The sequence below is a fragment of the Petaurus breviceps genome, unplaced genomic scaffold (assembly GCF_028583685.1).
Source record: "Petaurus breviceps papuanus isolate PSGF00001 unplaced genomic scaffold, PetGlider_PUasm1.0 37, whole genome shotgun sequence".
In the NCBI taxonomy this organism is placed as follows: Eukaryota; Metazoa; Chordata; class Mammalia; order Diprotodontia; family Petauridae; genus Petaurus; species Petaurus breviceps.
Window position 1 is genome coordinate 109,481,004 of NW_027186296.1, and position 16,947 is coordinate 109,497,950.

General features: G+C 41.0%; 1 protein-coding gene across 18 annotated transcripts in view; it reads right to left on the reverse strand.

Annotated features, from left to right (window-relative positions):
• SORBS1 (sorbin and SH3 domain containing 1) overlaps positions 1 to 16,947 on the reverse strand; it is a 149,608-nt gene that overhangs the window by 31,134 nt on the left and 101,527 nt on the right. For 11 of the 18 annotated variants that reach the window (XM_069099291.1, XM_069099290.1, XM_069099286.1 and 8 more), the window contains 4 exons: positions 16,778 to 16,827; positions 7,484 to 7,656; positions 4,668 to 4,753; positions 86 to 253 (listed from right to left, as the gene is read on the reverse strand). In XM_069099291.1, coding sequence (XP_068955392.1) covers positions 86 to 253; positions 4,668 to 4,753; positions 7,484 to 7,656; positions 16,778 to 16,827 — 477 coding nt within the window. Of the gene's footprint in view, positions 1 to 85; positions 254 to 4,667; positions 4,754 to 5,516; positions 7,008 to 7,483; positions 7,657 to 16,777; positions 16,828 to 16,947 lie in introns of all 18 variants that reach the window. The other 7 variants (XM_069099294.1, XM_069099293.1, XM_069099283.1 and 4 more) reach the window with 2 other exon arrangements.

Below are 16,947 nucleotides of genomic sequence, written 5' to 3' on the forward strand. Positions count from 1 at the left end.
GAACTAATGTTGGCCTATAGGGCAACATGATGGGAGGCAAGTACGGCTTTGGGTCAAGCAGCAAACAGAGGTAACTCCAACAGACCTCTAACCCAGATTTCCTCTTTGCTGTATCGTCTACATTTAGGAGGTCCCCAAACCGCTCATTAGTGATAAACTGATGGTGGGTTGGAATAACACCCGTGTGCCGTCTAGCTGCAATATCAGCTTCTTCTTGTTCACGCTTAAGCCGTCTCTGGTCCGCTAAAAGTTTCTGCCATGAAATTGCATAAAATGGACAATGAAATATCTGGTTCTGGGAATGTGAAAACTGCCAGCAAAAACACCTGAGGAAAAAGAGGCTGTGGAAACCTATCTGGCTAGCATAGTGGATTAAACTTAACTGATCAATACTTGAAGAAAACCTGATAAAGCTAATCACTTAATGAAATCTAATTTTTTTTTGCAATGTAAAACAAAATGAAAAGAAATCACACAAACAAAAGCAAAATTGCTGGGAGGCTTTGCTCTCCATAAGACCAGAGGTGTCAAAAACATAGCCCATTAAGCCACATTGCAACCAATATCACTCCTGACTGCAGTTGGACCCAGATTAAAATGTAATTGGGAAATATTTTTAAAAATAAATGAAAACTATAATAGAACATAGATAATGTTGATATGTGGTTTTCTGAGTCAACATGTAGCCCAGAGGGATCCTTATGTATGGTTTAGTGGTCCCTGTTTCTATCTGAGTTTGACACCACTGATCTAGAGATAAAATAAGGGAAATAACAAAAGTGTTCTAAATGAGATAAAATATTCTACAAGTACAACTAACAACAACAATAATAATAACAACAATATTGCTTTTGCTTATACAGGTGGCATTCCTGACCCACATCAATTGAACATTAGTTTTGAATTACTTTTTCCAGAAGTAGGAATGTGTTTATACCTAGTCATCCAAACTCTTCATACTCTTTTGTGCAATGGCTTAGCTAGGGCTTATCAGAAGATTTGAGGTGACAAGACAACAGAGTAACAGTGATCATCCCACAGAGGGATAAAACCGTTGACCTTGGTCTTATAAGCATTGTGTTTACCCAGGCAATCAAGTAAAACATGACACCATTGTGTTAAGGATTTGTACAGAGCCCATGCTAATATTGTCTATGTCACTTTTAGTACTTTCTTTCCCTTTGTCAAAGCAAACCCCATAACATCAATCAGAAGTCAAACCTGGAGCCTGTCATATGGCAGGCCAGATGTCACCCACTGAATGACTCATCCCAACCCTTTACTACTTCAAGGGTCTTTGATTTCATGGATGTAGGGGCCTTTTCCCCAATACAGATTGCAACCCTTCGACGTATTAGTAGATGGTCTTTGAGAGTTTTTGTGGCTGAAAAAAATTCATCAGTTGGTGGCAGCTGACCAAGTGATTAATTAACAAGAGTCTCTATCTTAAGTTAGGTTGGTCCTCAGAGGACAGGTATACAGTCTATTACTGGACTTGGACCTCAAGCCTCTCCCACTTGGTATGACCTTCCAGGGTTTGCTCTTCATTGGTGTAGTCTTTGAAAGCCCAGGGTTATCTTGCTGCCATGAGGCAGCACTGGAGAAGGACTGATTACAGTATCAGATAGCATAAGGATTGGTCCTAATGAATGCTTCTTCAGAAGTGGCTGCAATATTCAAATTGAATTTTGAGCATATTTCCATTGAGCTGGAGCGAGTTATCATATTTTTCATAATTATAAAAGCAACCACCTCATGGGATTCACTATTTGCACTAATCAGGACCTAACTATATCACTACCACTTAGAAAGGATGAGATTTAACTTGTTTTAATTGTATGGGCCCTGTTGATCTCATATGTTAGTGCTCCAAAACCAAAATCTGATGATTAAGATGAATTCTTGGTTAAAGTAAACAAGGTTCAAGAGAAATAAAGCTATTGTTCTATAAAGGAAGGAGCACTGGATCTGAACTCAGAAGATAAAGTTTACAGGCCCAGTTCTTTTCCTTTCTAGGTATTAGAATATAAGGTCCTTATGGGCAGGACTTATTTCGTACTTTGTAATTATTCATCCCTAGCACTTAGCACAGAGTCTGGCATATAGCAGGAGCTTAATAATCCTTGTTAAATGACAGATTGATTGATATTTGCGTGACCTGGCCCTTGGGCACATCATGTAACTCTTTGGAACCTCAGTTTCCTAATCTGTAAAGTGGTGTTAATAATACTTGCACTAACTTATACCTCCCAGGATAAGGATCATATAAGATAAGCATTTTGGCTGTCACTAGATAATAAGCTTTTTAAGAGCAGGGATGTTTTTTTCCTTTCTTTGTAGCCCCAGGGTTTAGTAAAGTGCCTGGCACATAGTAGGGGCTTAAGAATTGCACATTAACTACCTGACTATTGTCATTCTTATTACTCTGTGTCCTGGTGGTCCATTATAACATCAATTTACTAATCAGGTTACTACAAATTTTCTAATGCACATTACACTACACAACAAATACATTTTCATGGTTTCTGTTCATGTAGAAATGACACATTATAAGTCCTTTATCATGAATTTTTTGTATTGTGCCTGGAAAAAGGAAGAAGAGAACCAAGTTGTAATTGAATTCTTTATATTTCTTATTTCCTGCCCAAGATTCACATATACTTAGCCCTTTAAGAGCATCACATACAAATTTTTCAAACCACCCATCAAAATAAAACAATATTTCTAAAAGTTTCAGATTTTTTGAAATTACAAAGGAATAGGGGAGGCTAGGTGGGGCAGTGAATAGAGCACCGGCCCTGGAGTCAGGAGGACCTGAGTTCAAATCCGACCTCAGGCACTTAACACAAAAACTAGCCATGTGACTTTGGGCAAGTCACTTAACCCCAATTGCCCATTGCCCTCCAAGAAGCAGAAGAAGGAGAAGAAGAAGCAGAAGCAGAAGCAGAAGAAGAAGAAGAAGAAGAAGAAGAAGAAGAAGAAGAAGAAGAAGAAGAAGAAGAAGAAGAAGAAGAAGAAGAAGAAGAAAGGGATAGTAATTATTTGTTCATATGAATCTATCCATTTGTTCTACTGGATTAAAAGCAATTCTTTTACTTAAGATGTCAATAATAGCAGGCTTTCATATCAAGACTCTGACTTGAGAACTGATTACTCATTACAACAAAGCTCTACTATAGCAAAATTCCTTGAAGGTCTCATGTAATTCTTGACTATGGGAGCCTACTGGTTTCATATGCATAGAAGTACTTTCAATTACACTTTCACCAAAGTAAAATCCCTATTCTTATGAGATATCTAATTAACAAGAATCTTAATTACTGAACAAACTGGTTTTTGCTCCATGTTCCTGAATATTATGTACTTGTTTTTTGTGTGTCAAATTTTCTGACATTCTTGCTAAGGTAACTCAATCAGTCTGCTTGTCTTTTATCCATTAATTTATCAAAGGGCAAAATACCCAACTGTTCTTATGGCACTATCCCAGCATCTCTTGAAGACTGAAAGGGAGCTAAAAAATCATGCATCTCTTCCACTTCAGGTCATGTCCTCATTTGCGACTTGGCCTTAAGACTGCTGCTTGAGGCTCTGAGAGTTTATATGATTTACCCAAAGAAATGTGGTTAGTATGTGTCATAGGCAGATTTTGAACCCACGCACCAAGGCTGACTCTCTATTCACTAAAGTAAATCACACCACCTCTTACTTCTTAATTTACAGATAAGGATACTGAGGTCCAGGGGGGTCAGGTGCCACTCTCAACACATTCGTAAGTGTGTACTTGTAGTTTTGTGCAAATCCTTTCATCATATTTGTGGGTCAACTACTGGTATATCATTTTAGCCATGCTGCTACAGTGACAAGTAAAACCCAGAGCAACCATAGAAGCATACCATCTGACTGGTGGTAAGCACAGATGAGATCACCTTTACCTCTCACCCAATAATTTCTCCCTTATTAGACAGCTGCAGTAATTTTACCTGGCAGGCACCTTATGCTGACTCACCACTATGAACCACTCCACAATCATTTGCTTCCCAAAACCCTCTGCCCCATTCTCCACAGTAATGTTATTTCTAAATTCTTAGATGAACCAAAGTGAAAAGTGCCAGCATCTCTTTTTCCCCCTCTCTTACTTAAGTTTGCTGTAATCTATGCATGTCTTCTCTGCTGGGTTACGGGTTATCTTCCCAAACTAGTTTTGTTGTTATTATTGCTTCCTCTACTATTATACTCTATTATATGCCAGCCCTCTAAATACAGAAGTGGGGAAAGACAAAGAAAGGGATTGGACTTAAAGTGTTCCCCTCACCTTCTACCAGAGGGGTGGGAAGCCATGAAGAAAGGTAACACCAGAAGGGCTCTTCCTTGCAATTTTTTACACCCAAGATCTGCATTTAGGACTGAACACCAATATTTTCTATCATGTCATAGCTGTGAATAGTCATCTTAATATTTCCACTGTTTGGTGAGGGGAAGTTATTTGGCCTAAATTACATATAAGGTTTGGAAGAAGAGCTAATTGGCAACATTGAAATCCCCACCTGCACTTTGAAGTGAAATTACTTCTGTAGACAAAGATAGGCTGGTACGGAATCTGCCAAGTATTTGGTATCTTTTTCCATTTTTACCTCAGAAAAGCTTTGAGACTTTAGGATGGGACTAACCTCTTTGTCATCATGACGCCTTCGAATAAAATCTTCAGTACTTTCCAAGTACTCAGCTGGGGTGAAGTGCCGAGGGGATTCTGAATCTTCAAAACAACATAGCAGACAGAGTTAAAACACACAGAGATTGTTTTCCAAAAACCCAGGCAGGGGCAAATGTTTCTGGCGATCTATACACTCTCCCATGATAGAAGTTTTAAGACATTTTCATGAATATTAAACTGATTGAATATAGGGAAGGTAAAGTATCAAAATATTGGTTTTTGATAAAATCTTTTTGATAAAAAAGATTAAATATCTAACTGATTAAATATTAGGTTTCCCCTCCTTCCCTCTACGTCTCCCTCCCACCCCTTTTGGGATCCACCTGTTGAGTCATTTGATAATAGAGGAAACCAGTGAATTGAGAAAGGAGATAAAAACAGGGCATCTCCTTTCACGAGCATCCCCACTAATAAGACCTATATGGTCTTATTGGGACAAAGTATACATTCACACACATGGGCCAACATGAGAGGCTGCTCCTCATTCAAGTGAAAAGAGGCAAATAACAGGAATCTCCAGAATTCCCCTGGAGATTGGTCCTCATGCAATCTAAGTGGCCAATTTTTCTTTCAGTGTAGGGTTTGGTGATAATTCTATGGATAATAGATGCATTTTCTTCTTCTTTTTTTTTGTTTTTTGTTCAGAAGGGGCAGCCACTATTAGCCATGATTAAACGCCAAGCAAAACACAGAGGTGATAATCAACAGACCAGGAGACAAGCATCAAGGAACAAGGAAGGAGGGGGACAAAGCAAGCAAGGGGGGATAGACGGATGAAGTCACACTGGTAAAGGAGACAAAAAGCCACCTCGGGGGGGTGTTCCAAGGTCATTTTGCGGGTTGTTGTTCCTATCCAAGCTGGGACCTAAACATGGGCCCAAGCTGCTGGGTTTAAGGGTGCCCAGATAGTCTTCTGGCATCACAGCTCTTTTTGGAGAGGGTTCTGAGACCTGGCTAAGCCTTTCCAGGACACGGAGTGATGACTGGCGCTTGGGAACAGAGGGCTTCCCTTCCCCTTCCCGGCTGAGTTCATGCCCAAGGGGATGAGTTTGGGATTCTGCTCTCTGGCGCATTGTTGGGCTAGAAGAGTCACTGTGCAGTGGCTTTTGGGAATGGTACTGGAGGGGCTTTTTCAACCTGAAAGGCAGGGGGCCCATGAGGTAGATGTTTCTAAGGACAGCGTTCTTGTCCCCTCCCACGTCCACTTTCCAGCCAGGGCTCCTGGAGGCCTGCTGCTGCTGCTCGTGCTTCCGGATGGTGGTGAAGCGGGTGTAAGACGCTGGACAGCTGCCCTTGCATTTGTTGTGCCTATGCTTCTGGGAGTCACTGTGCACACTGCTGGTGCTACCCTCCCGACTGTCATTGGAGACAGTGGAAAGATGGTCAAGCTCATCCAAGAAGGCTGAGGGAGGGTCAGAAGGTAGAAGGGCCCTAAGATTCAAAGCTGGACCTTCCATATTGCTAGAGGAGGGCGAAGCATAGGCCACCATGGGATGCTCTGTGATTCCCTTCACCCTGTGGAGCAGCTTGGGAGATTCTAGGAGAGATTCAGCAGAGCGGGCCGCACTCAGACCACTGTGGGCCAGCAGCGGCACAGGAGACTTGCTTAATCGGCCTGATAAGTCCAGGGACGGCATGGAACGGGACCGCTGGATCAGCTGCTCAAATGCTGTGACCCGTGAAGAAACTGTGTGTTTTGGAATGTGCTCGGAGCTCTCCTGGCTGAGGCTGAGCTCTCCCCTGGCCTCTGCCAGGTTGCTGGACTCAAAATGGGATGCCAGGTCCCGGACGCTGGAGGAGGAGATGGAGCCCAGGTGGAGCCCAGTTCGGTTGATGTGGTGCATATTTTTGTAAAGCATCGTGAATTCACTACCCCCCTTTCTGGAGAGGGGGCAATACTTCCTGGCATTGGCCCCATAATCCTGCAGGCTCTGGGTGCTGCCAGACTTGGCGCCATACTCTTTCTTCACCCGCATGAGAAGGTTTTCAATGCTTCCTCCTCCCTGCAAGGGAGGTGTTCTTTTGGGATCATCTGAAGCTGGGGAGCTACAAAGGTTTTCATAGCTTTGAGCCTTCTCCGAGGGCAACAGGACACTCTTCTTTTCCTGCAAGAGAGCACTTGGAGCTGACAGCCTGGGTTTGAATTTGGAAGGGAGAATCTCAGAAATGCAGGCTTTTGCTGCTGACAGGGGCTTCTTATGTTTACACATAGGGCCTAACACATCACTAGCATGAAAGGTTCGGCTATGAACTGAAGAAGAGGAAATCATATGAGCATTCCCACCTTTACGATCCACTGGTAAGCATGCAGAATAAAATAAACACAACCTATTAGGTTAAAAGCTGGAAGCAGGGAAGAAAGGAGAGGTCACATGCTCATTTCTTATCAATGCATCTCTTTCACTTGGTGTCAGAAAGCAACATAAAAATAACTGAGCTGCAAAGCAGGTGCAAATGGGGTGACTAAAAAAAAAACCATTCCCCCAACCCCCACTCCCACTGGGTGTTTCTGGGGAAAAGGACACTCAGCTGGTTTCAGAGAGGTTTATTTATTTTTTTTTTTTAAGAGAGAATGGTAAAGCTAGGGGACTGAGAAAGAAAATCTGCTGCCATCAGAAAGCATATCAGGGGATATGACACAAGAGGTCTCAAAAGGTTTGGATAGGCATCTGGACCAGTCAGAACTTCTCACTGCTTTAGGATCAATCACAACTGTCATTTCCATTCTTTGTATGCAGGAGAAATAAAAACTGACCATCCTCACCCAATTACCTTTAGTGGAAACTGTGCTGGACGGCCGCTTGAGACCACTTAATCCCTGGAGAGGAATGTCTCCGCCTTCCAAAACGCTTTTGTAAATCTGTCTTTCATTCTCCAAACCAGTGGAATCCCCTGGAGCCATCTCTGACTCTCTCTTCACCGCATGGATATTGGGTGAATATGAGCTACAAAGATTTTCATTTTGAAAAAGTCAGATTTAGAAGATTGTAGTTTTGAAAAAGTCAGATTAGTATCAGTTTTTTTTTTTTTAATTTAAGACAGGAAGAGAAAGCATGTTACTAGTTAAAGAATAAACACACATCCATTTGTTCTAGAAAATTTCATACAGGAATATGAAATGTCTATAAGATAAAATAATCATTTTCATTTAGAAGTACCAATAGACTCCTTTGATAGAGAAGGTGGCCCCATGAGTAGCTAAATTTCATTTGAACTCAACTCAAGCATTTAAGTTCCTACTATGTGTAAGCCACCATGTTAGTGATGGTGTGCTTGGTATCAATGTTTGTAAAATCAATTTGTAATATCAGTTTGTAACATCAGTTTGTAAAATCAATTTGTAAAATCACATTTCCCCCTCCCCAGCCTCAGAGCACTAACTCCGCCCCTTCCCCCTGCCAGCACTCTGCCCAGCAACAACTCATGAAATGTTTATCTCCACTTGGAACAATAACAAGCGACACCTATGAATCCTTCACTAAACCATCTATAAGCATTTTAACATAGGCAAATGTTATCTCCCCTTAGTAAAGTGGCCAGCTGTACCTATGAATCCTTCAATGCACTATCTATAGGTTAACTCCTTAGCCAATCATACACCAATTATATACTAATATACATTAGCCTTGGTTCCCAACATCCATCTTGTCAAATATGACACTGATGGGAGACAGACTAGGCACTTCTCAGTCAGTCTTGACCACTAGCTGACTTAGTGATGTTTCAAGTCAAAAACCACACCTCCAGGTAGCCCCCTGTTGGTCTATTTCCCAGTGAATTATGCCTGAGCAGTTGACATTAAAAGTTCATGTTCCTATAAGCACTGACCACTCCTTAACTCCTCCCTAATCCCACCCTTACTCACCTAGTTAGCATAATTGACATCTGATTTACTGTCTTGACTCCTTAAAAACTATGCCTATGTCTTCTTTAAGTTTGCAGGTTCCCTAAGAACCCCTGTCCACTGTAAAGCATAACAATAAACTTTTACAATCTTGACTTCAAAGTATGCTTGAGCCTAGTGAATTCCTTCCAGACTTGGGGACTCTGGTCATTGATTAGAGCCCCCCTGTATAACCTATTGCCATTCCCACATCACTAGGTACTGGGGATGAGGCAAGGAAAGAAACCTGCCAAAATGCATGCTCTCAAGCAACTTATTTTCAAATATCCATTACCAAATACTTAGAGATTTTAAGCCATACCAGCCAGGAATAGACCGATTGGTGAATTTGGGGATATTTTTCATTCACTTTGGAACCTTTTCCTTCAGAAGATACCTTAAAAAATTAATCCCTAAGAACCTTTAAAATGATGTTGCCTCCAGCATTGATTTCTTCACATTTGTCCAGGTCTAGCTGCTTTTTCCCAATTATAGCTTCTTACATGCAACATTATTTCCTTGCATAGTACAGCAGATACTAAGGTAGTAGAATTCAGCTATGTCATCTCTACATTTGTAAATGATGAGAAGAGCTCACTTTAGAAAAGTTGGCCGATCTGTTCCATTTCGTGTCTGTTTGTGTCTTCCTCTGTCCAGCTGGATCTCACCACAAACCTCTAACAACTCATTTTCCCCCATTACTTTTCTTTGGTTGTTTCATGAGGCACTATTCCTAGCAAACATCCATCATCTTTCTTTTCTTTTTTTTTTCTTTTTTGGAGGGGGGAAGGCAGGGCAATTGGGGTTAAGTGACTTGCTCAAGGTCACACAGCCAGTAAGTGTTAAGTGTCTGAGGCTGGATTTGAACTCAGGTCCTCCTGACTCCAGGGCTGGTGCTCTATTCACTGCACCACCTAGCTATGCCTAGATAATCTTTTGCTAGAGATTGACAAGATACTTTTCTGCATGCAATTCTTTATAACAAAGCATTAATTCTGATGATTATACACTTTTCCTAACATAGTAATCATGAAATAACTCATAAAATGCAGTATACAAAATAAAATTGGTAATAAGCAAAGCATTTTTAGTAATTCCCTAGAATTCCATGACCACTTGTGCTAACATATAAAAAAAACCCCATTGAATTCAGACACTATTCACTTTAATTACACATGAAATCTATAGTATCATAAATACTTTTTTGGGGGAAAATATGACAAACTGTCAGTTCATTAACATTAAACTTGTGGTCAACAGTGGCTAACAGCAGCTGCAGACATTGTAGTATGAAGTTTATCTAACACCTTTATTTTTTCACCAAGCCTGATTCTGCATACTTGGGCTTAGAGCTAAAAGGACTTGCACTACACTTTGGGGAAATAATTTCAAGACAAAATTTGAGTTTTAAAGGCAAACAATGAAAATATGCAATGAATGTATGGGGAAATTTTTACAACAGTAGAATGAACAAGACCAGGGAAGCACCTAGTAAGATACCAGTAGCTCTATGCATCACACTTTTCATTTTTTCTCTACTGCACATAGGTATGAATATGCAGGGTTGCCAATGCAAAAGAAATTAAGTTACCAATAAAATCATAGGAATGCTTGAAGTGACAAAAGTTAAACCTGTGAACGTTGAGCATTGACTCTATTTATTGGCAGAGGCTTTCTTGGTTCTTTCTGTCTCTTAGTCAAGGTGGCCATTTATATTAGGAATTAGTCCAAGAAATGATGGCTATCTTGTGACAATGTCTTTCCTTTTGTCTGCTCGTTAAAAAAAAAACAAAACTAAATGAACAGGATTAGAGCTACCATGATAGCATTAGGTATGTTCTTTTGGTCTCTATATTTTCTTCTAGTTTGGCTTTAGCTCACTGTAATGGTAATGGCAATTTGAAGATCTTCCCTGTCCCCTAATAGGCTGAATGTAATCACATGAGCCTGTGGTGGGAGGAGTTTGCTGAATGGGTAGAGCAGGAAGCTGGGAATCAGAGCCGTTAGAATGGAGGGAGGAGAGAGTACACAGGCAAGGAGACAGCTAGGTTTGTGAGTGTTTGTGGGAAGGCTTTGGGATGGTGTTGCTCTCTGCAGTGCTACTGTGTATAGATTTTTTTATTGCTACGATGAATTCAGTTTTCTGGTATTAGGGTTTGGCTTTCTGGTGTCTGAATAAATGTTTTACATCTGTCTTCTATATGGAGAGTCTGTTACATTTTGTAATTCAGACCTATGCTGGGATATTCATAGCTGCCATCAGTGCTGTGAATATCAACTATCAGGTTGGTGCTATATTCATTAACTGATTAATTGATTACAACTCAACACTTGATTCTGAAAAGACTGCTACTTTAGTAACTTCAAACTTAACATAACCTATCTTATCTTTCATCTTTTGTTGTTGAGGCAATTGGGGTTAAGTGACTTGACCAGGGTCACTGTAATGGGAATGGGAATCTGAAGATCTTCCCTGCCCCTTGGCCCTTTGATAGGCCTAAGTGACTCTGAGAACCTTCCCTGATTTAAAAATATACTCTGCCCCCTCATAGGCTGAATGTGGTCACATGGAGCCTGTGGTGGGAGGCTTGTTTTTCAGGAATGCCCATATCTTGTTACTTTGTGATTGGGCAGTGGGTCAAGAGGGTTGTAACATTCTCTGAGCCAGGAGAAGGCTATATATACCCTGATGTGAGATTTTGCTTTGGGGCTCACTTTGGGAAGAGTTGTGTGATTTGGCCAGATGAGACTCTGGGCAGCTGTTGAGCCCCCCCCCCCCATCCCCTTCCCCAGCTTTGAAAACCCAGATGTTGGTGCTTCCCTCTCTGGTAACTAACTAGGTATGGATGTAATGGTCAGACAGCTGGAAGCCCTGTCTGCTGATCTATTTCTCTGTATTTTTTTGTCTGCTTGTAACTTGTGCTTGTATTCTCTGAAATTCGGGGTGCTGACCTTTTCCCCCTGAACTAGGTAAATGATATATGTTTGATTAAAGTAACCCCTTTGGAGTTGATTTCCTTTAGAAAAGCAGATCTAGGAACCTGTGCTGGCAGCCATCCTGGGTATGCTTGGTGCTTGCTGCTACAGTCATACAGCTGGTAAGTATATGAGGTCAGATTTGAAGTCAGGTTCTCCTGATTCCGGGGCCAGTGCTCTGTCCACTGCACCACCTAGCTACCCCCTATCATCTTTCATCTTAAACCTTTTCTTCCTTCTGATTTTACTACTTCCAATAGAGGTTCAACTATTGACTATTCACCTAGAAGTCCCTCTGTGAAATCGTGATAATATTTTTTACTCTTCCCTCTCTTTCATCTCATTTCTGGTTAAATATCCAGTCCTGTTGATTTCATCTCTACAGTGTTTCTTGCATCCATCCTTCCCTTCTATTGACACTACAATATAAACCCTTGTTACCATTCTATGTATCAAATCCCTTCAAGCTCCCTCACTCTTTGTTGGGTTCTTCCCTACCCAAGTTAAATGTCACTTCTTCCGAAGAGCTTTCCTTTATTTGTCTCTTATCAATAATGACCTTTTCCATGGGGCAGCTAAGTGGCACAGTGAATAGAGCACTGGCCCTGGAGTCAGGAGGACCTGAGTTCAAATCTGGCCTCAGACACTTAACACTTACTAGCCATGTGACCTTGGGCAAGTCCCTTAACCCCAATTGCCCTGCCTTCCCCCTCCAAAAAGCCAAAAAAAAAAATAATAATGACCTTTCCCCCAGGACCTCACACAGAACTCTATGAATATAAGCTATATGCAAGAATTATGCAGATTCATCAAACCAATTTGCATACATGTCATATATTCCTTCTAGAACTGGGGTTCTTAAATGTTTTTTGTTTCATGAAACACTTTGGTGGTTTGATAAAGTCCATGGACCCTTTCTCAGAATAAAGTTTTTAAATGCTTAAAGTAAAATGTATGGAAATATAAAGAAAACCAATTATATTTTGATAATTATCAAAAAATTTGAAAAAACATGGATTCTAGATTAAGAACGCCTATTGTGGTTGTTCAATTGTGTCCAATTCTTCATGACCCCATTTTGAGGTTTTCTTAGAAGAGATACTGAAGTGGTTTGCCACTTCCTTCTCAGGCTCATTTTATAGAAGAGGAAACTTAGGCAGGTGGGATTAAGTAACTCTCCCAGGGTCACACACAGCTAGTGTCTGAAGACAGATTCGAGAGGTCCTCATGACTACAGGCCCAGTACTCCTTCACTTGGTTGCTCCAAAAGATCCCCTGTACTAGAGACTATAAGTTCTATGAAGGCAAATCTTATGTCTTGTTTAGATACATCCCCCCCCCCCCCCCATGCCTGGACTGTGTATTGCACATGTCAATCTTTAGTATTAGAGTGTTAGTTTTAATAGAAACCAAATGTGAAGAAAAATAGTAAAATCCATTTTAGTTTCTTAAAGTAAAAGTTAGTGGCTGGGAAGCAGTGATCCCGACTGAATACTGAAGCTTGGAACTCTAGTTCAATTCAAGAAAGAATTTAAGCTATGTGAGACAAGTTTGCACATTCAAAACAGCCATATGGGAGGAGTTCATCAGAAGGGTTTAAAACTAAAGTAAGGTTGGAGGGGGGAAATGATTATCACTAATTACGAGCAGCAGGGAAAGTTATGCAAAGGAGCTGGCATTTGGATGTTAAGTTCCATTTATTTGTAGGTTATAATTCCAGGAATATGGTTATTATAAAATGAATCCAGCCCTTAATTGTTTGTTGGGAAGATTACACTGAAGGCAATCTTTTTTTTTTTTAAACTAGATCTGTGACTTCATCAACAAGGGGCATTCTCAGTGCAAAAATTCCTCTTGTCAATACAAATCAATAATTCTGAAGTCACAGCCTCAGGGGAAAAAAAATTGTTTGGTAGCACAGAGAGTCCATGGTCACAGGGGAAGGGGGAAGGGAACATTTGTGATCACAGAGATCTGTATGTGTAAGTGGAAGGACCCGAGTCCTCAGTCTTCTTGGTTCCAAGGCTAGCCCCACACAAGAATGTTCAGTGGAATAGAGGAAAGAGTGGGTGGGGAATGCAGGAAGGAAGTGTAATAATGAATGTTTTCCTATTAAATTAGTTTACCTGTTCTGTTATTAAATAACAATAGCTTAAGCTTATCTGTTGTTGAGTCATTTTTCTGTTTGTCATTTGTCTGACTCTTTGTGACCCCATTTGGGTTTTCTTGGCAAAGATACTGGAGTGCTCTGCCTTCTTCAGCTCATTTTATAGATGAGGAAACTGAGGCAAACAGGGTGAAGGACTTGCCCAGGGTCACACAGCTAGTAGGTGGAGATGAGTCTTCCTGACTCCATGCCCGGCATTCTGTGCACTATGGTGCCCCTAGCTGCCCTTAAACTTACCTAGCACTTTACAATTTCAAGTACACCAGCTGATTTCATCCTAGTCTACCACTTTTCTAGGTAGTTTTTACCAGCTGAAGGGATTGCTCTAGGTTATTTAGTCCTGATCCATGCCCTGAGGGGTATAAGTTACCATCCTCATTTTACAGATGACATAACTGAGACCCTGGGGAGCTCAGATAGCATCAGGGATGGCTCTAGAATTCAGGCCTCTCAGTTCTAGGCCCATTATCTGAGTTCCTTTCCCTTTTGCAATCCTTTTAGACAAGAGCTGTTAAAATCATTTGCTCCCACTGGCACCTGGGCTTTCTAGAGTCCCTAGATCAAAAAGGGGGGAGACTAGGTGGTGCCATGGTGCACAGAGCACCTGGCCTACAGTCAGAAAGACTCATCTCCCTGAGTTCAAATCTGACCTCAAACACCTACTGTATGACCCTGGACAAACCCCATCTGCCTCAGTTTCCTCATCTATAAAATGAGCTGGAGAAGGAAATGGCAAACCATTCTAGTATCTTTGCCAAGAAAACACCAAGTGGGGTCAGGAAGAATCAACCACAACTGAAAAAAAAAAAAAAAACTGAACAAATTAAAAAAGGGTCCTGAGTGCCATCTAGTGACCATGATGAGTAAAATCTACTGTTGAGTGAGACTTATGCCACTTAAGAACTAAAGATGGTGGCAATTATATTAAAATACAGTTAGCAAAATATTTCTTACAAAAAGTTCACAACTCCCCCCCCCCCATGTTAAGAATCTATGAGGTAGAGGGATTAGCTTTAGCAAGGAGTAGGAACAGCTCTTCCTCTGTGATCACTGGAAAGGAGGAAAGAGTGGGTGTAAGGAATGCAAGAATTAGAGGGAACTCCTATCAGCCTTCTCAGTGAAGTGGGAGGCTAAGCCAAGTGTGGGAGCTCCGGACTCATAACATCAAAGAATCACAGATGTAGCGTTGGAGGGAAACACAGAAGTCATTTGGTCCCACCCCCTTATTTGACAGGTTAAGAAACTGAGGACCAGGAAGGTTAAGCCAACTTGCCCCAGGTCATGCAGGTTATGAGTGGCAGAGTCAGAATTTGAACCCAGATCATCTGAATCCAAACCCAGCACTCATTGGTTTGAAATAGTCACTGTGAAGAATGAGACCACGGGGTAGAATAGAAAGACCGTTTACCATGCTTTCCCTCCTCACCTCTGCCTCTTAGCTTCTCTGGTTTTCTTCAACTCAGCTCAAATGCCAGCCTTGTGCAGGAAGTGTTTCCTGGTCTTCCCAGATGCTGGTGCCTTTCCTTCTGAGATTACCTTCCTACTATTCTGTATCTATCTTGTGTGCCCCCAGTTAGAATGCACGTTCTCTCAGGGCAGGGTCTGGTTTTGCTTTAGGTTTTTATCTCTGGTACTTAGCACATAGTACCTGACACATAGTAAGGACTTAATAAATGTTTACTGACTGATTGAAGAATGGTACCTTAGGAGTTATGCATCATAATTTAGAGGGGAAAATCACCTTGCTGTCAGTCAGGACAATTTAGAACATATTAACCTTGAGGAACAGCAGACAGGTTCTGAACAGAGAATCAGTTTCTATTTGGGGAAGATGAATGAGGTGAGATGGACTGGGGGAGTGGAATAAACTAGAGACAAAGAAACCATTTAGGAGACTATTAAAGAACTGGTAAGTGGCCATTCTAAATCTTGTGTCTCCTTTCTATGGAGGTTTGACTCTTCATTTCTTGGTTCCCGGTTTACATTGGGATATCCAGAATTAGTCCTACTGTATCTGGGTTTCCCTCCACAACAGCTCTCTGACAACCTCACCAGTTCCATGTTGCCCATCCCATACTCCTCTGGGACCTGGCAGCCCCCATTTAGGGGAATTTTGTCTTGATGATTCTAAATTCAAAGAGACAAGCAACAGGTACAGGGAAACTTAGAATGTTAGAATTAGGAAGAACTCTGGTGACTGTGCTATTCCAAGCCATCATTTTCAGATGAGGAAACAAGAGGTTCAGAGATATTAAAAGGGACATCCTTGCATTCATATGGCAGAGCTCAATGATGCTTCTGAGAAACACAGAGTTAGCAGGTCTCTCAGAAATAATCCAGTCCAACCCTTTCATTTTATCGCTTTACAAGACCTAGCTACAGGGAGTAATTTGTCTTGGAGTTAGATATGACCCTGGACTCTTCACTTATCTACACTATCAACTAGCATTTAAAAGATGAAAAAATTGAGGTGAATGAAAGTATATTAAAGTAACAAATTTTAAAAATCATCACAATGTAAAAAACATATGTATAATATTTACGTGTATATACATATGTATCCAAATGTAGTATATGCGTGTATGACTATATATGCATAGATAGATCGATTGATAGAGATATATAAAATTAGTAGTAGTAGAGAGGCTAAAGGCAAGCTTGCCATATGGTAATATTATAGGGTAATATAATGTAGATCTTCCATTTCATCAGCATTAGAATTTCCTTCACCAGCTCAGATAGCAACCCATTCCTAATTTAGTAGATCAACCAGTAAGTACAAATAGTAAGCATCAGAGGCAGGATCCAGACCTTCCTGACTCCAAGTCCAACACTCTGTCCAGGATAGAATGCTGGCTCTCTACCACCATAGTACAATAAACCATACTAGATAATAAAGCATATGGTATTGGGATTGGTTTAGCCATTTATGAGCAAGCATCCTAGCCAACGAACAGACAAATGCCCCTGGGGTGGACTCCCACCTTTACCTACTTTGTACATTCCAGAGACAAAAACATGCAGTGGATCTTCAACTTACTAGGCAGAACGCTCAGCAGCAGTTTCTGGAGTGGGGCTGACTCCTGTATTCTGTAAATGTACAAAAAAGAGAGGTCAACATTTAAACAAAGGAAGAACAGCAGCCAAGTCATTTTTTCTGTTAAACAATCTCTAAAAATGACCTTTAGGAGCCAAGACGAATGGGAAGTA